Genomic DNA, 25,811 nt, shown 5'->3' with positions numbered 1-25,811 from the left:
TCTCTCTCTCTCGGTGTTCGATGGTGGCTTGTTCCCATTGTGGTGATGTTAAAGTACTTTGCATGCTCGCTGTGGTGTGTGTGTGTGTGTGTGTGTGTGTGTGTGTGTGTGTGTGTGTGTGTGTGTGTGTGTGTGTGTGTGTGTGTGTGTGTGTGTATATGCATGTGTGCAGCACTAAAATGGTGAACCTCCCCCTCTCCAGGCCCCCAGTAGTCTCCTGGATGCCTTAGAGCAGCACTTGGCTTCACTAGAGGGGAAAAAGGTGAAGGACTCGACGGCGGCCAGCAGGTACAGTGAGTCGCTTCGTTAACTTTGCATTCCAGTTTCCAGCCAGGTTGTTGTTGTTGTTGTTGTTCAGAATTTACAAATTTATCAAGTCCATGAGACTTTCTGAATCTCTGTGTTTGTGTGTAATGTACAGTGTGGGGGTGGCTGGAAGAGCTTTCAGCCCTGCAACTGAGGTGAATGTTGTTGAACTGTTAAGAATGACAATTCAAATGTAGAACGCAGATGTAACTACCAACAGCCCTTGATGCATCATGAGCTCTCTCAAGCCTTTTTTAGGAACCAAAAGGAAGTGATTTGATTGAACTTCATTTTCATTCTCTGCATGCTGCTGCCATAAATTGTTTTTGTGACCTTATTTTTACGGCAGTTGAGTACTTTGCCAGTAGCAATTCTGGGATTTTTTTAGTGGGTCTGTAGATTTTGGTCAGGGGCCAAATAATTGCCTTTAAGTGCAAAGAGCTCCATAATTATCACATAAACCACACTAGCGATACAGCTCATTCTAGATATTATTTAGGGTTTTTTTTTTTTCTTTAGCAGACATGATTTAAAACATCTAAAAGCCTACTGTGTTCACACCTGCAAACTTGTGAACACTGAGAAGGTGACAGGTTTGGAGTTTGAGGGTTTGGAGACCTGGTCCCCCGAGAGAAGATTTTAGTGAATTTAATGTGAAATTAACCATTCAGCTGCCCTCTGAGAATAAAAATACAAATAAAAGTCTACAGTTGCTGTCGAATGTTTCCGTACACTGAGTTCAACAACTATGCCAATATGACATGTAAAACATTATTCTACCTTGCAGATATTTAAACAAGTAGACATCTGCTTTAGACTTTTCCTCAACACGTATTAATAGAGAGCATATACTCCCAGAGAAAGGTGGGGTGTTTTTGGGCCCCAGTGATTACCACTCACAATAGCATATGTTTTACATATTTACGGCTCCAGCATCCCCCCGCGACCCTGACGGAGAAGCGGCTTAGAAAATGGATGGATGGACATTTTTGCATTGCCATTCGAAAACTATTGAACACAGAAATCATATGTGAAATAAATAAAGGTGAAAATGAATCCTACTTGATCACTCTCAGAATGTTTTCACAAGTGAGCTATAAATGATCAGGATCTGCTGCTGGTGAAAAAAGTTAAACATAAAACTATTTTGCACTTTCTGTGAGTGACTTTAGACAAGGAATTTATCATTTTCTGTTTATCCGAGATAGCAGGACAGGGCGCGATGGTAAAGGTGCTTCTCCACTACAGGCTTGATGCCACTTGACACATGATATTTTGATAATGCGCAAAGTGTAGCAAAACAACAGAAGCAGAAAGGAAAATCCCTGCTAGCACATCGCCGCCATCTATTGACTCGGTTTTGGAAATGACAAATTGACAAACGACAGTGGGGAAAAGTCAAAGTATAATTAAGAAATGATAGAATTCACTGTCTTGGATGAGCAGTTCTCCTCTGTTGTTGAGGACATTGAATTCTGTGACAAATACTGTAGGATACGTACTATAGTGATTTTAATAACTTAATTTTATATAAACTTTTTATTTGTGAGGTTGTTTTATCTGTTAAGTATTTGCTTTATTACCTTGTAGTGCCAAGGGTTTTTGGCTGGGTATGCCTTGAATTTAGATTTCAGACAGGAATATCTTTGTGCATTACTATCAATTGCGATGCCTTGGTCTTTATTCTGTGTTTAGTAAGGGTGTAACACAATTGTCCGCAGTACAATTTTGATTCTCGAAACTGGATTTGCAATTTGATATATTTATAATATTGTGAACAAAATCTGAATGAGGAAAAATTATGGCTGTAATGATTGCTGCACAAATTACTAATGACTCTAGAGCTGGGAGGCAGGAGTGGTACTGCAGTGAAATGTTTATTGTTGCTGTTTGAACAATAAACAATGCACTTACATTATGTGGCATAAATAATAGAACGACCACAATCTCAGCACACAGTGTAGCCTGAACTACAATAGTCATTGTTATATATGTGAGAAATGTTCAAAGTAAATAAAGTATAGCTGGTTAAATTTAGAATCATGTTATAAATGTTTATAAATTCAGTCCGAGCATCCATATCAACTCACCTCAGAGTGCAGCAAACTGCACCACTTTTCAGTTATTGAAGCTAAAACAAGTAAAGATGCCTGAAGGTGTAATTAGTGACAAGGTTGGGAAAACCATGGAGACACAAGAAGATTAATATTTGAGAAAATGTATCAAAGTGCTTTTAGTTCATTTGTGCTATTTGTGGTATATTAATCCTTTGTAGCAGCCTAATGGGTTTTGATTTTATTTAGCACTGCAGTAGCAGTAGTGTGATTAATCATATTAATCATATGTTCAGCAAACTAAACAAGATTTTTATATGATTTTGTTAATGTTGCTCTTGCTGTTTTCTGTAATGCTTGCATTTGTAATTAATTTTAAAGTAAATTATCAGAACCATTTAAGGGAATTGTCAGTGCTGTCTGCACTGGAGTTGTTTGGTCTCATACGAAAGAACACGGATAGAGGTCATTTGCCTCTTAATGACACCTTTTTAAGTAAAATTTGATGACTCGCATTTTGAGCAACAGCAAAAATTACTTCACTAGCTTCAGCATTTGGACGGAAGCCAGGGGTCAAAGTGCACTTCTGTGAAGGAATCCGTAAAACCCCGATCTGTGTGTCTGCTGCAGGCCAGGGGAAGTCCACTTTTACCAACACAGCAAATGATGCTGACCTGTTTACTCACCCTGTCCTGTTTCTCTCCCTCTCTCCTCCCTCCCAGGGCCAGTACGCTATCCAACGCAGTGTCCTCTCTGGCGAACACAGGCATATCTTTCACCAAAGTGGATGAAAGGGAAAAGCAGGCAGCTCTTGAGGAGGAACAGGCTCGTTTAAAAGCACTTAAGGTGTGTTACGGCCTGGCACCTTGACTAACTCTACAATTACTGACAATACTGTTTAAAAGTTAGGCCACCCTGCGTATTTACACGTTTTTGGGAGACGTTCAATTTCTTCAAGAAATCTGCAGGGAAAACTCTGAAGTTGATTGCATTTTCTGCTTCTTGAGAAAATTCTTCACACATTCATGTAGAGGTCTGGACTTCAGGGTGGTCAGCCCATTGTTCTAAGAAAACCAGCAGCTTCTTTGTTTGGTTTTTTTTTTTTTTTTGTCGGTTTTCTTTTCTCAATAAGCTTTAAGTAATATTTATCTGATGGTAAGGGTCCTATTTCTCCATATTTTTTTAATGTATATGTTTTGCTGTAAGGTTGTTCACTTATTTTACTCTTGACTTTCCCTTCATTCAAGTGGATTTTAATAACGATCTCAAAAATATCTCCTGAAAATTGAATGAATGACTTGTGGTTAGTAATGTTTACTTAAAATTAAATAAATGAATCCTTTGAAAAAGGACTGCTTCCGCCTGTTAAGTGTGTGTGTGTGTGTGTGTGTGTGTGTGTGTGTGTCCGTCCGTGTGCGTGTGTGTTCTCTTCAGGAACAGCGCCTGAAGGAACTCTCCAAAAAGCCTTCCACATCCTCCACCACGGCTGCCTCTCCGGTCTCCACGGCAACCGGCAGTATCAGCACTGCCCCAGCCATTGACCTGTTCTCCACACCCAGCTCCACCAGCAGGTGAGGGAGATGTAAGGAGAGGGAGGGGAAAGATGGCCAAGAAATGTGAGCCATTCTTGCTCAGCTCTGCTCCACCCAGTCCTCTTTCAGTTCCCATTCTGTTCCAGTAAACAATTTTCATGTGCATATGAACTGCTGCAGTTTTTGGAGGCAAACTGTAAAGAAGTGTAGGAACAGGAATTCACAGATTGTACAACTAATTTCAGTTCTCATAAGCAAGTACACCCACTTTACCCTGTTGTGTGTAGCTGTATTTCACAGTGATGCAGTTTAATTCCATTCCTTTGGGAAACAGCGTGTTATGAAGTATTTTAGTAGAATTTTAACCAGATTCAGTTTGATTGTGTAGTATGGTGGTACTTTTTGTTTTGAAGAATTTATTTTTTTTATTTTTTATTTTTTTAATTTTGGCTAGAAATTTAATAAATAATGTATTGACTGAGGGTAAGTTGGGGAAAGAAGCCCCCCACCACAGTGTTCCCACAACCCAGAAATAGTTTAGATTTTAACAGCGTTTTTGTTGATAAATCCAAACTTTTTTTTTTTTTTGCCTTGCCATATGCACTAATTTGCACTTTTTGATGCATTTGTATTAGTAGTGGTAGTAGTAGTAGTGATACAATTGCTTTTACATAATGTGTATTTAATAGAATCACTGACTAAGTTGGACTCATTATTTTAAGTGTTGACATTCTTACTGTCATTTGTTAAAGCTTATTAAAATGTAGTGGAATCATTAAGCTATACATTTGTTGAGGTCTCAGTTTCATTTCAAAATGTAATTTTTAACTTGCCATATAAATTATGCTTTCTCCAAAATGTGCCTAGATGACTAGACATTACCCTGGATAGGGGTTATTTTGTCCTGGTAGTGGGGCAAGACTCACCTTTTAAAGATTTGTTTTTTATGGGCCTGTATACACTGAACTCATGCTAAGATATGGTTTAGCTTTACAGTAAATGGGCATTATTGTTTGCACTTTTTATTTTATATTAATTTAACTATAATTTAAGCATGTTCTAAAACTGAGTGACCTACAGTGGTAATTGATAGTAGTGTTAAGTCTTGCCCAAGGACTCTTATTGATGTCAGTTGCATTCCTGCCTGGAAGGCGATATTGAACATTTTGGCTGCTCTTCTCTCCAAAATGATATCTTTACAGGACAGGAAAAAAAACTTCTTTCAAGTCAGTCGAACCAGATGGTTTTCTGTGTTAATCATGAAATTTACACATAGTGTAAAGGGCAATGGGCATTTTCAAAGTGTGTCAAATTCAAAAAGGACAAAAATGGAGGTTTTGAACTCAGCAGCGATTTTTTTTTTTTTTTTTTTTTTTTTTTTTTTTTTTTTTTTTTTTTTTTTTTTTTTAACCCCCCCCCCCATATGCATGGTAATTGCATCATGCACCATGTTATTGTAATCAATTCTAACATAAAATAAATGCATTGATGTATTATTACTCTATTGGTATGGTCTGTTCCTCCCAGTAGTCTGCCTTCCATTTACGGCTGCCTACAACCCACTGAGCAGCTTTCACTGCATGTGCTAATGAAGGGAAGTCATTTGGGCAGCAATTATACCATTAAGATAAGTTGTGTTGAGAGGGTAAATAGTGGGCTAGAGGCTTCGGCGTGGGAGAGATATGAGCACTTGCCATCCTTTGAGTCGCAAGCATAAAAAAATTAAAACGATTTTTTTTAAACCATCCTGGCTGTGATTTTTAGTGCATGACTAAAGGTATAAAAGACAGCAATATCACTGCTTTGTACTGTGATGTCTAGATTCCTGCCTTGAGAATAGCTGGCCAGTAGAAAGTTGCAGTCCTCTGGTGTGTAGACTAAGCATCTCAAGTCAACTTGGCAAGTTTGTCTTTGCACGTGTCTGAGAGAAATTCTTGACCTTCTGAGTAAATTTTTACAAGAGCCGTTAATGGAGTTTGTGTGTGTCTGTGTTTTTGTTCTTTACTTCAGTACTTCAAAGGTGCCGAGTGATCTTCTTGACTTGCAGCCAGCGTTCCAGCCTTCTCTGCCTCTCCCTACTGCTCTGCCTGTAGCTAACACGTGGGGAGGTAAGTGCAATCCATACAACCCACTGTTCTTACCTGCAAGTGCATTCATTCTAAATCTAGAGTAGTCATTTCTACATACAAAAACTCTTTTACATTTGTCTGTGTTTTATTTAACTAGGGGAGAAAAGAAATTTAGGCTGTTTAAGTGTAATGGATAACATTGATAGTAGCCTAGATATGATTGCGCTGTCAAGCCTTGAGCTAACATTGCTGTATTTACTTTCCAGCGAAGTTATGCGATAAAGTTTAAGTGCTGATATATAATCTAATATTTGACCAGTTGTAGGCATTCCGTCTATGTTGACACTTGTAAAAGCCAGGTGTAGAGGTGGTATGATCTCGGGGAGCCCAAACTGTAGAACAGAGATTGATGTTTTTGTTGTGACTTGGGTGCTACACTCGTCTGCCTTTCTTTAAGCGAAAGGATGGTGCTCCAAATTTCTAATAGAGGAGTATGAGTCAACCGTTATGTAGGCCTGAGTGCTGCTCTAGGACCTCCTCACCTTGCCTGTATGTCTCATACAGACTTTCTCTGGGTTTGTTGATTCTACAGATTTGAGATTGTAATTTTCTGCAAGATCCATAAACAACTATGCATATACAGTAAATGTCACAGCAGTGTGTGTGTGTGTGTGTGTGTGTGTGTGTGTGTGTTTTTATATATATATATATATATATATATATATATATATATATATATATATATATATATATATATTGAATGAATGAATGTGGTTTCTGTTGCATCTTGAATGACCACTTTATCATAAATGATCAACTTGATGAGCCTCAGGATGTGTTTGTTTGACTGTCATAGAGTTTGAAATGAAATCTTAAGTGGCTTTCTGTTAAATGTGCTAGTCTTATCCTGCTTAAATGCTTGCATGTTCAGGTTTCAACACATTTTCAGTTTTCGTTTGTATGGAATACGCCTTCATATTTCCACAGCTTTAACGCTCAGATTTTGACCTCTCTGGAGCTGGTACACTGCAGGTCAGGTATTAGCTATAACTTAAACAGTCTAAGGGCCTTGTGTTTATCAAAAGTTTAAGGTATTGACTGCCTTATTTGCAAATAAACAATCTTTTTTTGTGTTTTTTTTCTCTTTTTTTTTTTATATAAGACCATTTACTTTTCCAGATTAAAGTGCATCCTAGCTTTCCACATGATAACGTGAAAGCTGAACCTTACCCAGTCGCCTTAAGCACATGTTGTTGATGCAAGGTGGACACAGCCTCATTAAATTTAGCAGTTTTTGTAATTTCCATGATTTTTTTTTTTTTTTTTTTTTTTTTTTTTTTTTTTCCTTTCTAAGAATTTTAAGAACATGGGGCTATGGCACACAAGCATGCCATAAACATGTATAGAAAGTTGAATTTTAGTCTTAATTTGTTTACTTACTTTTTTGTTCTTATTTCATTTCTTTAAGAGCTGCTCAATGAAGGTAAGCATTGGCCTCCTGTAGTAGTGCAGACTTTTAGGACTTCATTGACTTTAATGGCACCATTATTACTTCAGTAGTCTCAAAATAGGTTCACTTCGCTCTGTGTAAGAAAAGCTGTATGCGCCAGTTTCCCAGGCATGGATTTAGCCTAGTCTTGGACTAGCAATGCAAATGGTGCATCACTAAGAGATTCCTTTTTAATCTATGCTTAGCCTTAATCTCTGTTTGGGAAACTGACTCAAAGTATGCTGTACTTCATGCTTATTACAACTTACTGTAAATATGAATGCAAATGCTTACATACCACTTGTTTCATCATATTGAGATTGGATGTATGCTTGAAGTATGGATTCAGTGTTCTGGGGACTGATTAAACCTGGCCCTATCTTAATCCTCAACCAGGCTTAATCTGTATCTGCTGCCTTTTTGTGGTCACTCGATGTCCGTACATGTGAATCTGCATGCTGTGTCTTATCATCTCTAACATTTCCTTTTGTTGTCTTGTTTTCTGTTTCTTTATGGCTGTGTAGATCCTTTCACTTCTTCAGAGACTGTCGACGACTCCATTCCAAACTTAAACCCTTTCCTTACCAAAACTGTCGATGCTGTTCATCCACCTCTTGTGTCTTCTGATGCTGTTAGTTTTCCTTCTAGGACACCCAGTCATGAAATGTTTGGTGGTAAATGGCTTTTCTTTTCTCTCACTGATCATTGCATTTGTTGTATTTATTTGTCTCCTGCATGGTTTGGTTTCATTTTTCATTCCCATTTAACGCATGCTCCACTGCACCTTGTTTTCAGGCATTTACTGTTTAGAACTAGTGATGAGCACATCCTAAATCTAAAGTGTGTGTGTGTGTGTGTGTGTGTGTGTGTGTGTGTGTGTGTGTGTGTGTGTAAAACATCCGTAAAATGTTTTCCATGGACAAACTAAAAAGAGCACTCACTTTTTTTTTTTTTTTTTTTTCTTTTTTTTTTGGTGGTCTGGTCAAAAGCATCTTAATTCTTGGAAAAATTATGATTTGGATGTTACAATGCATCAGAGATTATTTTGAACTTTGACAGCAGGAGGACTGGCCTAAAGGCTTGTAATATCATGTGCAGCATATCATCTGATCGAACCCCGTAGTCATTGTGGATTGATGGTCCGGTTGAAGTCATTTTAAAGGCACCATGTGAAAAGGCCACTACTACAGCTACAGCTGTGCATTTGTCTTTATGATTAAATCTGTTACTAAACAATGTAAAAATCTTTTAAGCCCTGTTCATGCTTCATGGCAGTTTAACAAACCCTAGCATGATTATGAATTCTGCGCTTGTCTACCCCCACAGAATGTTCTAAAGCAAAATAACATACTAGTGCTGATTCAGGACATGGGCTTAAAAAGAAACTGCTAGAGAAATATCACTACTTTTGTGCGCATGGGTGGCTTGTTTAAATCATTTAAAATGTCCAGCCTGACTGACAGTCGCCATAACTGGAAACTGCTGGCAGTTGACGATACTGTTGTAAATCAGCTCAAGCCTGCGTTGTCTTTAGTGATGCGTTTATAATGGGTGCAGCCGTTCTGCAGCAGCTACTAGCCAGAAACAAATGTCAGTATCTGTGTTGTCTAGTTCACTTTGTTGGGTCAACTAAGCGCTTAGCAACAAAGCAATGTCCTGTAAAACTGTATGATAATCCATCTCTGTAAGTGTGTGAGCAGGTTTGGGTTTCAACTCTAGCAGAACCTTAGGGTCAGGTCTCAAAGCTGCAGGTACAGATCTGGTTCAGAATTCAGTTTTAATGCCTGTGCAAGCCTCTGGTGGGTGGGGGTGTGTGTGTGTGTGTGTGTGTGTGTGTGTGTGTGTGTGTGTGTGTGTGTGTGTGTGTGTGTGTGCTAATATTATACTAGTGGTATTGCTTATTGTTATCAGAGGGAACAACAACGAGCATTTGAGGAGCAACAAAGCACTGTGTGTGATATTGTTTGCAGCTGTTATGTTGAAGCTCTTATGATTTACTTATTATCTGCTGAGTGCTGAAATCTGTGTGCCTGATTTCTGGACACAGATGAAGTGTAGATTTGAACTAATTGCTCTGTAAATTGCTTTGTTTACACTGAAAATCCAAGGCAAAGCTTAATCCTACCCAGGGAATTGACCTGGTTTGATTTAGAGGCGATTGAAGCAGCTACATGAACTATGAGCACTGTTTGTTTGCTTCTCATGACCATCATCTTGGCTGCATGATTACTTAAGTAGGGCCTGACCAATATATTGGTTTAATGATTTAAAACAAACCAGTATTCAGGTTCTATAGACATGTCTGTAACACCAGAATTGAATTGATAATAAGTGATGATAATAAAGACTAGATAAGAAATTTGAACTGATAATCCTCTTTGGGTTACAGTTGACAATTGAGTCACATCAGACAGTAAAGTACTGTTTAACTTTTTACCATATTATCTTGGCTGAATTTGAATTTTCAACTGTGTTTGTAACAATTTTAATATCAGGCCCTAGACTTGAAGTGTGTCCTCCTTTCCTCCTCAGTTAAAGAAGTTGCTGCAATATTTCTTTTACAATGTTTTATTTTTGTCCAAAGTATGCTTAAGTTTGAGTTTAAATTAAAGAGTTAAAAGTTAATTAAAAGCTTCATTTCCCATCATTAAAGCCTCTAAGTTTTACCTTTGTTTTCCAAATGTGAATTTTTATTTTTGGTTCTCCAGATCATTACAATCCCTTTCTCGATTCAAGCTCCTCTGTTGCCTGCACTCTCGAGCCCTCTGCTCGGATAGAGGGTTTTCTCTCAGGTACAGATGCCCGAGTGTGACTCTTCTCTGGTTTCAGAAAACACAGCTCCATGTTGCAGGGTCCTGTGTGTGTGTGTGTGTGTGTGTGTGTGTGTGTGTGTGTGTGTGTGTGTGTGTGTGTGTGTCTGCTGTTTTCTGCAGGCTTTCGGCCTCATGTGCTAACCCTGCTTCCTCTTCTGCTGGATTTGGTCCCCTAGTGCCCTCTTTGTTATGAAATTAGTTTTACAACCTTAAATATTAGTTTAGGCATCTTTAAAACAGCCTAGTGTTGTCCTGTGTCTCAAATCGAGTACTTTCGTAAGTGTACTTGTGCTGGTCACTTTCAGTGCAAGTAGTGTCTTTACACTGGTAAATGCAACAGGATGCATTTCTCACCCTCATGTGTTTGACAAAAAAAATTACAGTTCAGTACGTATATTTTATTTCACTGATTTGCACAAATCCTATAACCATTGGGAATCTCCAGCACAGAGATAAAGAAATTAACTGATTTACCCATTAGGCCAATAAATGCAGTCATGATGTTTGTATTAGTAACATTAACTGTTTGCATTGGCCATAAAAGTTTCAAACTGTCAGACACCCTGTAACAACCCCTTAAGCAGTTGTGGTTCCTCCCACCTTCAAGATGTAAGCTTCAGAAGGGTGTTTTCTCTTAGCAGTTGCAGACCATGTGTAGTGAATTCAGCTTGCTTTACAACCAAATAAACGCTTGTGTGGTGTTCAGGTCTGTGGGACCCATTTTCAGTATTTACCAAAAGGAAAAAAGACACGATTTATTATTATTTCAACCTCCTTGGTCTTTGCTCATTTACTGTGACTCCACACTGTACAGCCCCCACACATTTGTATTACACACGTGGGGTTTGGTGAACCTGCGGGGAATAAAAGTGTGGAGGTGCTGTGTCCTTTACTCTGTTCTCCTCCTATATGGTCTGGTGTGTGTGGGTGTGTGTGTGTGTGTGTGTGTGAGTGTGAGTGTTAGTGGACAACATGGGCAGGCTGCTGACTGGCTACAGCTGCTAAAGAAGAACTCTAACTGGTCACTTGTGATATTTAAACATTTGGTATTTTTGCATAAAATGTTATGACTGTATTGATTTATTAAATCAATAATGCAGTGGGTCCACCAGGCCACTGAGTAACAAACACATCAACACCACACAAGGGTTAATAAAAATCGTAAGAGATTGTCCACAATCAAAATCATTCGTCCAGTTGCTAATCACAAGTTAAGACTAAAGGGTACCAATGTGACACACACAAATGTTTGAATGTTAGCAGTTTCCCCTAGAATGTTCTATGAATGTTCAGAAAAAGGACTTGGAAGTAAAATGTACTAGAGTTACTGAGAAAACGATATTCTAGTCTTTCACCAAAAGTAGGTATGGCACACCTTCTGAATGATTGTGTTTGTGTTAGTCCTGTCAGTGGACCCCTGGTCTTTAGAGGGGTATATAGTGCGGATTCCCATCCTGGTTGGAATCTGATTGTGCTCCCTATCAGAGACTGCAGCATGAAATTTTCAAAATGGCCAATGCATCATGCATGTCTGCCAAAGCAAATAAAGAGCAAAATGTTTTGGATTAACATTGTTTCCTTTCTCAGTGTGCAATTGGCAGCTGTTTTTATGGAGGCTTTTCAAGTGTGGTTTGATGATCATGCAGCAATTTCTCATTTACGTTGAGTGTCCGATTTGAGACCACACTACAAAAAGTCATTCACTGCATAATGAGGGAAATAGTGTCTAGTGTAAGAACATAGTGCCCATATTGAGACACAGGCCATTGTGAAATTGGGCTGCTGATAGTCTTCATCCCTTTTTTATATCCCTTATTGTTTGAGACTAGGCAGCTGTGCCTGACGAAGCCAGTCCTCTTTGGCTCTGTGTGCGTATGTTAATGTTCTAATGTTGCGTCTCTGGCTTTCCTCCTCTGCTGTCCTGTGGCTTCGGCAGACTCGTTCTGTTCTCCGGCCCCCTACTCTAACACCCCACTCTTCCACTCCGAGCCCTCCGCTGTAGCTGGACTATTCGGAGGTAGGTGCTGCTTCCTGTCTGCGTTTCCCCAACTTCTCCTATTGTCTCTAGTCTTTGTCTTGCTTGTATCTTTCTTTTTTTTCTCTGTCCTTTTTATTTTCTTGTCCCCCCTCTGGGGTCCTTTGAGCAGCTTTGAGAGGAACAAGGATGAACTAATTGTAGATGAGCAGGTTGGACAGATGTGTTATATATGTGAGCACAATTTCACAATAAATGCATCTGTTCCACATTGGTGTGCTGTTGCTGTTACACTGACCAAATTTTATTTTTCAAAGCCAGACAAACCTTTTCAATGGAAACATAAGCTACACATAAAGCACATGGACAAAAGTGTGGGAAACCTAGTAAATACTTTTCATAAGTAGTGTTTTATATGTACTTACTGTAGCACTTTTAATGTTTTTTAAATTCGGTTTTTAGACACACATACACATCTTCTAAGATGCTTCTCTTTCTGGGTCGCGGGCATGCTGGAGCCTATCCCAGCTGTCATCGGGTGGAAGGCAGGATACACCCCAGACAGGTCGCCCGTCCATCGCAGAGCAGACAGATATGCACATTTTCTCACACCTAGGGGCAATTTAGCATGTATAATTGGCCTGATGTATTAGAATTTGTCTGTGAAAGCTAAGCTAACATTTCTGGTTTGTGATTTGTGCTCAGTGAAAATGTACTGTGAAGTGTCCTCATTTTTACATCTTAGTGTTGTAAAGACAACTCATATCAAATTCAGTGTATGGACAAATTCAGATCATGTAATTTTTCAAGTTTTAATATAATGTTGTATAACATGTTAGTTTCTGCAGCTAAAGGCACTTTTGGCTGTCCACATTTAAGAAAACTGACCACAACAAAAACAAAATTAGGTCATTAATTGTAATAAAACTAATTTTATTTTTGTTGTGGTCAGTTTTCTTAAATGTGGACAGCCAAAAGTGCGTTTAGCTGAAGAAACACCCATATAGTTATTAATGGTCTTTTAAAAGGCATATTAGTTTATCAAGTTTGCTGTAAATGCCACTAGTTTACTCTGAAAGGCTGTGCATGGTTTATTGTTCAGTTAAATCAGTTTACATTATTTAAAAAGTCTGAATATTCAATTGATCATTAAAAAATTGGAAGACTGCATGATTACTGCTATCGGTAGTGACTGCTCAGTTATGGCAAGTGTGGCTTTTATGGAGTGCAGTGGGATGAGTTCTCTGTTGCTTTATGGTGCACAGCAGTGTGTGTGTGTGTGTGTGTGTGTGTGTGTGTGTGTGTGTGTGTGTGTGCACGCAGGCACACACACACACAGAGTGGTTCCTGGAAGTAAGTGTTATCTGAATTGCCCCCGGCCATGCCGGCTCCAACACCTGGCTTTCTTGGGAAGTGAAAGCAGTGGAAATGAATTGATCCATTCATGTTGAGAAAATGACATGGCACACAATGGCCAGGCTCCATTCAATGGCACACTTGCCCTGCGGGTCTAAAGTCTAACTGGGTCACTTGTGCCCTTTCTCGTTTTGTCCTCTGCAGGGTTTTCAGCGTCTCCCGTCCCTCAGCCCACCAGCTCCTCCAGCCTTAACGTCGACTTCGACTCTGTGTTTGGCAATAAATCCACCGCTAACAGCACAGACGCCGCTGGTAAGCGATACTGACTTTATTTCCCTGTTCTGTGCTGCTCCTCTGCCTCACACAACAGTTGCTGCTTTACTGTACGTGACGCCACTCTGGAACTATGATCCTGCAACCATCATCATCCTCATGAATGGTTTATGTAATACCTGCATGATGTTCTACAAAGTGCAGTTTTTTCATCCAGGCAATTTAGCAAAGCAGCACAATCTTCAAGCCTTGCTCAGATCATCTCGTGTTCACGAGGAGGCCGCCGGTGCGTTCAAATTGGGCAAACACAGGAGATCCAAACAGTTTCTGTTCTCTGCAAACGTTTGGCTCCATGTGCTAACAGTTTTAGGAGGTCGTTCTTCTTGAACATACAGGGTAGTTGGACAAATGGTTACCGTTAAAATGAGGTGTTTACTCAAAATCGTTCACTTAACTGTTTATAAAGAAGTTTGACACACACATTCGGCACTTTCACATCTGCTCCGTCAGAGCGCATCTTCCCTGCAGCAGTGAGTATATGCTCTCAGAGGAGAGCGAGACTCTCAGAAGAGCTCAGAGATGGGCTGACTTGCCTCCATTTCAATAAAGATCTGTGATTTGTAAAATTTAGTTTTTTTGCAGCAGAGTGTGCACCAGACAGCAGAATGCACAGACTGCACTGTTTAAAATTAACATTTAAATTTAGAATTCTTTTTTTTATTTATTTACGTGATTTAAAAGAAAACCGATTGTGGTGTTATATTTTCTTCCTGCTACTTTGCACATCCTTGGTTTGAAAAACATATTTTATCATTTGTATTAGCAGGAAAGTACATTTAATACAGTGAATTCTTGAATGTTATTCATCTTTATTGTCTTCATTGTTAGCAAGTGCATAAAACAACCTCAAGCTAAATTTATAAGCTAATAGCTGAATAAGTTATTTGGGAATGAAGTGATTCATAATCCGAATAATCGATTATTCGTTTCAGTAATCGATCGAATATTCGACTATCAAATTAGTCATTTGTTGCAGCCCTAGTGTGTAGTAGTATATAACCAGTTTATTCTACCTATAATTTTCCCTTAGAAATGAGCAGATCAGAGGGACAGTGAAGGTGGAGCAGTTTGGAGATGGTTTGGAATAGTGGATATATTGGGCAAAGAATGTTGGAGATGGAGCTGCCGGGTAGAAGGAGAAGAGGTAGACCTCAGAGAAGGTTTATGGATGTAGTGAAGGTGGACATGGAGATGGTTGGTGTGAAAGTAGAGGAGGCAATGGATAGGGCAAGATGGAGGCAGATGATCCGCTGTGGCGACCCCTAAAGGGAACAGCCGAAAGAAGACAGTAGGTGATAATTTTGCTTGGGGAAGTTGTACCCTGACTAGCATATTAGTGGGCTTGACACTGACGTATTAGCTTGAGGCTAAAGGATTACATCATGTTGTATGAAGCTCAGCTTTTGTTTCATATACTGTGCTTTTGTAGTAATGCTAAATACCGTTACTAAAACTAAAAAATGAACTAAAAAAGAAAATATGAACATAAGCCACATTTTTAGCCTGTTCTTATTTTTATTGTATTGAAAAATTTATCAAATCAAGATGCTTGAGCAGTCAAATTCTGACTCCTAATTATACTTCTTTCAATAAAAGAAATCCTAAAACAAGCAAAATAATTTGATGGGGGGAATAAGGAAATCTAACTAGATACAGTCTTGAAACAAGTTAAAAATGACCTCAAATAGGTTGTCATCTTTTCTTAGGACAATGGGAAATGCCACATATGTTGACTAGATTTGTGATTTCACTGCCATGTGGTAACTTAAGACAATAAAACACCTTTTGCATTGTCATTAAAGCAATGAGGAGATATTAGAAAGTTCTTATGGTACTCTGATAAAATGAATACATTGTGTTTGTTGACAGAGTAAGACTCATTATGTGCTGTATGTTGGGATTCTGCATTGATATGTCCCCTCTTCTCTGTCTGTCTGTCTCTCTCTCTCTCTCTCTCTCTTTGATGTGGTAACGTCTTTGGGCCTTGGCTTTGCATGGCATGCACTGCTTGGGTGAGTTGGTGCTGCTTTTAAAAGAATGCTCCAAACACTGTTTTTCTGAGTATTTTAAGTTTTGCATTTCGTGAGGTTACCTTTCACTCCATCCACATTTAAATATGGGGGTGTATGTCCGTCTGTCCATTTTGTTCTCACTCTTCTTTTTCTCTCATCCCTTTTTTCATCTTTTTAAGATGATGTTTTAGGTGGCATCCTGAAACCCACAGTAGCCTCTCCAAACCAGGGCTTGCCACCCAGCACTCAGCAGCCTGGCAAGCTGGTGTCTGATGACCTGGACTCCTCTCTGGCCAACCTCGTGGGCAGTATGTACCAGCAACTCTCTCGTTTTGCATTTTTCTACTCATCGTATAGATATGAAGCTTATTTTTCACTTGATTCTGTCTTCAGTTCTGTTATCTGTAGACTTTTGATTCGGTAATAAGTTATAATCTTACAGCATGTTTGTATTTCAGCTAGTAGTGGGTGGTGTGATGAGACATTTATATATTTTAGAGTAAAATCATTTAGGATGCTTAAATCTGTTTTTGTAGTTTGAGACGTATCATTCTGTAATGATAAAAAAAAAAAAAAAAAAAACTGAACATTAAGTAGATAAACTTCTGTCAGTATTGCTTTCTAACACTAGCCCCAGAGGACCAGCAAAAACTGTGTTAAATATTTCGTGTCTAATTTCTACAAGGCTGACTTCTTCTTTGCCAGCTTTTTGTTTGGATTTTGCTTTCCACCTTAAATGGAGCTCCAGAAACATTCTGGCACCAGGACAGGCACCTGATTGTAACTGCTGCACCATTTAAAGTGGAATAGGAATATTCAAATAAAAGCTAATTTAAGCTTTGTTGACTTTTTCCAATCTTTTGTCTCATGCGGGCAGTCCATACACTCGTTTTTTCAACGGTCAGACACTACTAGAAATTTCTAAATATTACAGGCCTTCATGGTCTATAAGTACCAGCTTGTTCATGAGATGAAGACTTGTACGAGAGGAAAAACAGAATGTCTGTTAGGCTAAGGCTAATCCCAAAATTTCTGCATGTCCACCGCATCAAGGAAAGTGAAGTTCTTAAAATGCTTCAGACTGCATAGCAGGGGGTGATCAAGCTTCTTCTTTTGAAACTGACATTCTTGACACCACTGCAAAACCAAATAACTTTGGCACAGTTTTTACTGTTCTTATGGAGTGTTATTTGCATTTATTTGTGGCATACTGGTCAAAGGATTGTCAAATCTCAACTGTAAAGTTCACAATGATTTACACTTTTTTTTTGGTTTAATAGATCTGGGCATTGGGAATGGCACAGCAAAAAAGTAAGTAACACCGCACAATTCAAGTATGAAGTTTATTTGTCTTTTGCACAACATCAGGACATTTATGCATTGAATTGCTTGTGGTGAGGCTTAGGTAAGCACTACAAAAAAATGAGTAAAAGAAAAAGTATGTATGTATGTGTATGTGTGTGTGTGTGTGTGTGTGTGTATATATATATATATATATATATATATATATATATATATATATATATATATATATATATATATATATATATATATATATATATATATATTTTTTTTTTTTTTTTTTTTTATATATATATTTATTTATATATATATATATATATATATATATATATATATTAAAAATGGAAATATATTAAATATGCACAAAATATAGAGACAGTATACACTTTAAAGTGACTAGAGTGACTGTGTTATTCTTTAAAGTGGCTTATTGTCCATAGCAGAGATGATAATGCTGGACAGAGTGACTGAGTGAAATGGTAGTTGGGGACGGACCCACAGCTTCACAGTTTGTTCAGAAGCCTGACCGCCTGTGGGTACAAACTCTTCATTAGCAGGGTTGTTCTAGTTTGGATGCTGCGGAATCTCCTGCCTGATGGCAGGACGGTGAACAGGCCGTGTGCTGGGTGAGGCTTTCTGACCGGATCTTTTTGATCTTCCTGAGACAGCGGGACTGGCACATGTCCTGTAAGGCTGGCAGTTTTTAGCCTGTGATGGCTTCTGCCGTCCTCACCACTGCTCTAAGAGCTTTGCGGTCGCAGGCGGTGCAGCTGCTGTACCAGACAGTGATGCAGCCCATGAGGATGCTCTCTATGGTGCACCTGTAGAAGTTAGTGAGGATCTGAGGAGGCAGACCGAACTTCCTTAGCCTACACAGGAAGAAGAGACGCTGACGGGCACATCTCGCAATAGTGTTGGTGTGGTGGGTCCGGGTCAGGTCATCAGTAAGGTGTACTCCGAGAAACTTCACACTGCTGACTCTCTCCACTTTGGCTCAGTTGATGAATGGGGAGAGTGACCACCCCTCTGCTGTTTCCTGTAGTCCACAATCATCTCCTTTGTTTTGCTGATGTTGAGACAGATTGTTGTCATAGCACCACTCTGAGAGAGTGCTGACCTCATCTCTGTAGGCTGTTTCATCTCCATCAGTGAGGCCTAGGATGGTGGTGTCATCAGCAAACTTGAAGATGATGTTAGACGTGTGTTTGGTTACACAGTCATGTGTATACAGTGAGTACAGGAGGGGGCTGAGCATACATCCCTGGAGAACCCCTGTGCTCAGAGTCAGTGTGGAAGAGAAGCTATTCCCAACCTTCACCACTTGAGGTCTGCTCATCAGGAAGAGTGTCTCGATAGTGCAATGGCGTTGTCTGTGGATCTGTTGGAGCGGTATGCAAATTGTTTGAGGGTCCATAGTGGCTGGAAGTGTTGAGCAGATGTGAGCTTTGACCAGCCACTCGAAGCACTTCATAAGTGTAGATGTCGGTGCAACAGGGCGGTAGTCATTCAGGCAGGTGACAGACGATTTCTTGGGGACTGGAACAATTGTGGTTTCCTTTAAAGCCCTTGGGACTCACTGACAGTGTTAAGGAGAGGTTAAAGATGTCAGTGAAAACCTCGGCCAGCTGGTTGGCACATGCTTTAAGTACCTGGCTGTGGATGCCATTGGGACCGGGTGCCTTGCGTGGGTTAACTGCCCTGAAGGATCTCACCACCTCAGACAGGGGAATGGCTAGAGCGCAGCTCTCCTCATCTACTGGGAATTTCTCAGCAGGTGAGGTGTTAGTTGCCTCAAAATGAGCATTGAGTTCATCTGCAAGTGAGGAGGAAGAGCCCCTATCACAGATCACACCTAATTTGTAGTCAGTGATGGTGCGCAGGCCACTCTACATACGTCTGAGCTCAGAGCCATGATAGTTAGATTCCACTCTGTCCCTGTAGCTCCTTTTGGCCAGCTTAATTGTCCTTCGTAGCTAGCAGGGTCACCAGAGTTGTAGGCAGCTGCCCGAACTCTTAGTTTGGCTCGAACCTCAACATTGATCCAGGGTTTCTGGTTGTGAAATGATCTGACATTGATTTTTGGTACAATGTCTTCAGTGCATTTACTGATGTAGATTGTAATGGAGTCAGTGTATTCGTTGATGTCTGGGCCAGCCGCATCACGGAACATCATCCGGTCTGTGGATTCAAAACGGTCTTTGTTTGTATGCGGGCAGGAGAAGAATAGAGCTTTGCTAAAGGCAGCATGCGGCAGGGGTTTATAACTGTCCTTGATTGCGGTGTAGAAGCGGTCAAGAGTCTGTTTACCTCGGGTGGGAAATTTAATATGCTGGTAGTATTTAACAGGGCAAACTCGAAGAAGGTTCTGCCCAAAGTCCCCAACCACAATAAAAGCAGCTTCAGGGTGAACATCAAGTCCATTATTTAAGTCCATTCATCTTAAATCAACTGCAGCCCATGGCAGATGTTAATGTGGGCCATGCTTTTTTTGTACTAAGTGACATCCACTGGAGTCAGCCTGGTGAAAAGAAGTTGACTGGTGGAACCAACTGGCAACCAAAGACTGCTCCCACCACAACGTGGAACCCTGCCACAATGGTGAGATCAGTCATGTTTTTCAGTTATTTACAAGAAATTACTTTTTAAAATGGCACCTGTCTTTATGTTAAACAATTGTCTCTAAACAAAAAGGCTCAGTGCAGCACCAGATATGCTCAGTAAAGAGTTGCGTCGTATGTGTTGGAAATTGACCTGCAGTGCGTGTCTTTTGTGTGTCATTTGTATCTTTGTCTCCTCTAACTGTCTTGTTGCATTGTGTAATTTTCATCGGGTGGAATAAACAGAATGGCATGCATTTCCCACAATACGTAAGTCAAGTGGTTGAACTGTTTTTTTGAAAGCATGAGTTTATTATTAACCACACAGCTTCCTGGTCACAACACAGTGTCTGTGTGTCTGTGCGTGTGAGAGTGAACTCTGTATGTTTGAGTGTTTGCTTACGGATGTTCACACAGTGACCAGAGTCACACTGAAGCCCTTGTGCTCACTGTGACCAGCTGATCTAACCAAGTGCTTCCACAGCATGACTGACTGCCTCCTGTTTTATCTTCTCTGAAATTTTCTCCTTGTACACTCCAGCTGATTTGACTGAGAGATGGAGTTGAGGTGTTTTGTCCCCTGCCCTCAACCCTCGCACCCCTCCTGGTTTAACGTTTTCCTTATGTGGGAGGGGACCGTTGAATGCATGATGCTTTCGGTTGATTTGGGCACTAGCATTAAAGGCTAGCCTAAAATCTTTAGCCTGCAGTATATTTCAGATGTCCAAAGAACGAGGCACAATTTAATTAACTACGCATGCCTTTTGTATGTATATTTTACAAAGCACTCAGTGGGTTCCTTAGTGGTACAACTGTGTCGCTTCAAACTTTTTTAGTGGGTGAGTTTGTGGCCACGTGCAATGTACACTCACGAGAGCATAACTGGCCTCCCTCTCCCTCAAGAGAGCATAAAGTTGGCCCTCCCGTCACTCGGCAAGCCAACATAGGTGTCTTGGCTGACGTATCAGAATTGGCTGTTGGTGTTCTCCTGCAGGCGTTTTGAGCTGTTCAATCAGTTTGAGTTTGTGGGAGTCTGAAAAGGTGGCAGTTCATGTGGCTCAGAGGAAGCAGTTCCTCACTTTTGATTGCTTTCATTCTTGATAGCATAATGTGATGGGGAGAAGTAGCTAGCAAGGGGAATTGGATATGACTAAATTGTGTTCTAGGACACTCACCACACCAGAAATGCAGAATACTTTTGAGGGATTTGTGTGTGGAGCTCACGTCATGACACCAAACAGAGCAAATAAACAGCAACAATGGTGATGGCAGAAGCAAGAAAGAGAGGAACGGACACCGTAACCCAGCTGACATGGACAGATCAGTCAGGGAGTTCTCAGAGCAAACAACGAGGTGGTTAGGCAGGCAGTGCCACTACACAAACTTTTTTTTTTTTAATCCTTTCGTTTTGAAATATACTGCCAGATATTAAGGAATACTTCAACGTTTTTCACTCTGATCTGCCTCTTTCAATCTAGTCTGCCTAATCTGTGCTGTATAGTACATATGGGTCCAGTGTATTGGATTGGTGCCTCACTAATTCCTCATGTATGACACATAGTAGATTACAACAGGCATGTTTTTTTACCAGACTAAGAAAAGAACAGAAAACCAGTTAACTCAAAACATACAGTACAGTAGAAACCAGTGGGAAGATGCTGTGACTGTTGGGTTCTATTAATGTTTTCTGTCAACAGCTTTTCTGCTCTTTTCTAAGCAGTGGAAAATTTTATCCATATTATTTTTGTGATTATTGACATGCTGTAGATGCAACAGATGGAGATCATGTTGAAAACACTGGAGTATTTCTTAAACAAGGACATTGTGCTGAAACATTGGGCTGTACTTCCTCTCTCTGGTGATGGGAAATTTAAAAAAAGTTTTTAATGTTAATTTAGGTTATTTGTAGTTGTTTTATCTGTATTCTTTAGAGCTAACTGTGCTATTTTATACATCCATTTCTGAGCACTTGTAGTGAGAATAGCTGCACACAAATGTACGAAGTAATTAAATTTGGATAAGTCTACCTATAGCGCTTCGTCAGCTCGGAAGCATAGATGTCGGAATTTTAAACCATGCGCACTCTAGATGGAAATGAGCTTCCAGACAAAATGTGTTCTTTTTCTATACATTTTCTGTTCGGACCCCATCCTCGCAGTGAAATGAATAGCCTTATCAAAGATTAAGCTGAGAAGGCCCTTTCACACGTCTGAATAGTCCGTAAGTGGAAACAAAAGTGTGTCTGTCGTGAGCTCAGCCTCTTTGAGAATCTCACGGCTCCCTTACAAAGAACTCCTCTTTCAATCAAGCTCTGCACCTGCTACTAGCCACACTGCCATTGAGGACACATTTGCTCACATGTGCGCACACACACAGACTCGCTTACTCTCTCTGGCCTAGTCTCCCTTGGATATTTGGATATCTGTGTACATTCTCTCGCGCTGTCTCTCGCTCTGACTATCTCTGTCTCTCTTTCTCTCGCTCGCTCTCGCTCTCTCTATCTCTCTGTCTATCTCGCTTGCTCTCTCTGGCTCTCGCTCGCTCTCTCTGTCTGTCGCGCTCACTCTTTGGGGTTATACTGCCATTCAGATTCACTGGACAGCATTTGCAGTGACTGAAGCAGTCGAGTGCGCTCAGAATGTGTTTAATGTCTCCCAGATGTGAGCTCAGCCCTGCCAGAGGGTGCGAGCCAATGAGACTTAACCATTTGAGTCAAAGAAAGAACTGCGTCCTGTTTGTCCACCTGCACAAAGTTTTCTTTATGCACTGAAGTGTGTATGCGTGTGTGTCTGGAAGGTGGGAAGTGAAAGGGTTGTTGTGGTCTCAGCGCGCTCCTTTGAGTGGAATTTCTGACGCTGGAGGTGTTCAGCTGAATGCTGCTCTGTCAGCCTTTCTGACTGCCGTGTTCTGTACTGCTTGCTTTTCTAACTCTGTGTCCTCCCAGGCGCCGTCCGTCATGGCTTTCCCTGCCACAACTCCCACAGGCATGATGGGATACTCCATGGTAAGTAGTAGCAGTCACCACACACATGTTAATATATGCACAACTTAAGCCACAATCAGACTGTATGCAAGTAAAATTTGCCAGGTAAAAGACTTTGAATAAAAAATTTTGAATATGCAGGTGTTTAAGTTGGTATTCAATTCTGTGTTTAGTATTCGTGTTTTTTATGCTACAAACGTTTTTTTTTTCTTCATCAAAAGGCCTTTACACAGAACAATTAATATATGCACAATAAATTATAGCTAGTTTAGTTTAGTTAAAGACTCATAAATTTATGCCAGACATTCATGTCACCTTGTCTGACAAACTGCATTGCTTTATGTGCTATTAAAGCTAAAAGAGCAAAGAAATCACATGTGCGAACACTTTAAATGATGAAAACAAATGCTAAGTGCAGAGTTTATGATGAGGTATACGGTGGAGAGACAAGTAACTCAAGATGAATCATCTTAAATATGAAAGTATGGTTATAGTATTTATCAGAGGACCACTTTGTAGACTGCATGCCTTACTCCACAGCTGATGTTGGTTAATTTGTGCTATCTGATACATTGTTGCCACCTACTAGATTTAATTGCAGTAAGAAACAGACTTAAAATTGTAGTTAACTTTGAAATACAGATATTATTGTTGAGAATAAGCATTTGGATGCTTGTTTGGAAATGCCAGAGTATTTTATTCCTGTAAAATGCTGTTCAGGCCAGGCCTGTAACACTGACAAGGTCATTTGACTATGGAAGCAGTTTCAGCTACACTGGTGCTTGAAAGTTTGAACCCTTTAGAATTTTCTATATTTCTGCATAAATATAACCTAAAACATCATCAGATTTTCACACAAGTCCTAAAAATACAACAACAAATTCCAATGAAGTTGGAACATTATGTAAAACAAATAATAACATAATACGATGATTTGCAAATCCTTCTCAACCTGTATTCAACTGAATACACTACAAAGACAAGATATTTAATGTTCAAATGGATAAACTTTATTGCTTTTTGCAAATATTCACTCATTTTGAATTTGATGCCTGCAACACGTTCCAAAAAAGTTGGGACAGGGGCAACATAACAATGGGAAAGTTGAGGAATGCTCAAAAAAAAAAACGCCTGTTTGGAACATTCCACAGGTGAACAGGTTAATTGGAAACGGGTGAGTGTCATGATTGGGTATAAAGGGAGCATCCATGGGTTATACCGGTCATACAACTGGCTCATGGAGTGTTAGTTTTGGCAGAAGTATTGTTGTTTTCATGGGAAGGTAAATATGTCTGCCTTCTAGACTGCAGGTGTCTGTGTGCAATAGGGAATAGACCCATGATTCTCATTTGCCCTCCAGTGTCAAATACTCCCTGTCCCAACACATTTACCTCTTGTAGGCCATACTAACTAGCTGATGAGATAAACTAGTATAATGTGTAATGGGACCGGGAATTCTTGGAACTGTACAGGGAAGCGGGTCTGCAGAATGGTAGTTAGAAGCGACTGTAATGTCAATAATGGGAGGAGAAATGCTTAATTAATTAATCACTTCATTAACAATCTGCTGGATTATTGAATTACTCTTGTGGCTTTGGATTGACTGTATAGTTTCAGCTTTAAAAAAGCGGAGGTCTAAAGCTCTGCAGAAAGCTCTGAGATTGAAGCACTTCTTATTGACAATCCACTTACTTTTACTGTTTATAGATTGCAGTCTGTGTTTTCTACTGTCATAACTCCTGTTACACCACATTTGACTTGTCTTTCTAGAATTACTTTGAAATGCTTGTGTGAATAATTCAAGGCATAGTTTGAGTCACAGATTATCTGGGACTGATGTTCTGGACTTCTCAAGCACAAGCTTTTCTTCATGGAGCACAGGCTCGAGCTAATGGTTAACAGAGAGAGCAACATGTTGGCAAGGTGCTGCTATGTGGCTCTGCATCATCGCTTATGTAACCTCTGTTCTGACTCATCCCACCGTTACCAGAACACACACACACGTTCTCTGCTTTAGGGTCAGTGTACAGACACATTGATCAAATAGTCATTGCTGATCTTATCATTGTCTTTCTGGAATTGTGGTGCTAATTTATGTTTAGTGTCCTATGTGCCAGAGGCCTGTCTGTGCACTGCAGTTATTCTACAACACAATGGCCAACCAGAAAAGAGAGATTAATTAGTTCATTTTTGTAAAAAAAAAATTCTCCTAATTGTTAAAAAATATCAGTATATGGCTGTGAATTGGAGGCTTTGTGTTTTTGATATTAAGGATTATTTTAAAGAGACTGAATGTGACTCTGAATGTGACATGGGAGATATGCTTTGGGTAGGAGTTAAGCGGTAACTAGAGACAAATGAAGCAAGACCAGAATATTTACATATGTAAGGCAGGAACATGCACAACTGTATGCCTTGGAGAGTATATATTACATATTTATATCATCATATTCATTATATATTCTTTTTTTTTTTTTTTTAGTTTTTGCCATATAATTAGCAACCTTCTGTAGTTAGTTGTCAGCCAAAAAAATTATTATATAGAACATGTTTAGTATAGGCCACAGTACTGTATTCCATACAAGGAGCACTTTAATATCTCATTGTGTAAATACAGAATTTTAGAATAAGAATAAGAATAAGAATAAGCACACGTATATATAAAATATTTTACAGTGGTTTCAACTTAACCAATCAGATTTTAGAACCTATTTTATAATTGTAATTTGTGATGTGTCCTTGATTTAAAGCTTAAACGATTAATTGCTGATTGTTATTAGTTTCTGCGTTTTATAACGTTGATGTTTCTGCATGGGCCCACAGTTTCCATATCCAGACCATTGTCAGCCAGGAACCTGCTGACCTGTATGCCCTTGTGTTTGTTAGCGAGGATAAGATATATATTTTGAGAAGTAGTTTCTAGTAAACCAGTGAAGTGTAAAGTTATCATAATTACCTCATTTTGTTTGAGCACTGACTACTAATGATGA

The 25,811-nt window shown here is 39.6% G+C and overlaps 1 protein-coding gene across 22 annotated transcripts in view; it reads left to right on the top strand.

Moving 5' to 3' along the window:
- The window catches only part of picalma (phosphatidylinositol binding clathrin assembly protein a), a 67,210-nt gene that overhangs the window by 36,040 nt on the left and 5,359 nt on the right, over positions 1–25,811 (top strand). For 4 of the 22 annotated variants that reach the window (XM_017691347.2, XM_017691339.2, XM_017691338.2 and 1 more), the window contains 13 exons: positions 203–288; positions 3,083–3,206; positions 3,795–3,931; positions 5,903–6,000; positions 7,975–8,124; positions 10,159–10,242; positions 12,200–12,280; positions 13,799–13,906; positions 16,119–16,247; positions 17,220–17,250; positions 19,740–19,839; positions 20,085–20,108; positions 22,783–22,842. In XM_017691347.2, coding sequence (XP_017546836.1) covers positions 203–288; positions 3,083–3,206; positions 3,795–3,931; positions 5,903–6,000; positions 7,975–8,124; positions 10,159–10,242; positions 12,200–12,280; positions 13,799–13,906; positions 16,119–16,247; positions 17,220–17,250; positions 19,740–19,839; positions 20,085–20,108; positions 22,783–22,842 — 1,212 coding nt within the window. The remainder of the gene's footprint in view (positions 1–202; positions 289–3,082; positions 3,207–3,794; positions 3,932–5,902; positions 6,001–7,974; positions 8,125–10,158; positions 10,243–12,199; positions 12,281–13,798; positions 13,907–16,118; positions 16,248–17,219; positions 17,251–19,739; positions 19,840–20,084; positions 20,109–22,782; positions 22,843–25,811) is intronic. The other 18 variants (XM_017691357.2, XM_017691342.2, XM_017691356.2 and 15 more) reach the window with 14 other exon arrangements.

This window comes from Pygocentrus nattereri, chromosome 18, assembly GCF_015220715.1.
Source record: "Pygocentrus nattereri isolate fPygNat1 chromosome 18, fPygNat1.pri, whole genome shotgun sequence".
NCBI classification, from domain to species: Eukaryota; Metazoa; Chordata; class Actinopteri; order Characiformes; family Serrasalmidae; genus Pygocentrus; species Pygocentrus nattereri.
The sequence above is the reverse complement of the archived record's forward strand: the minus strand, read 5'-3'. Positions and strand labels throughout refer to the sequence as shown.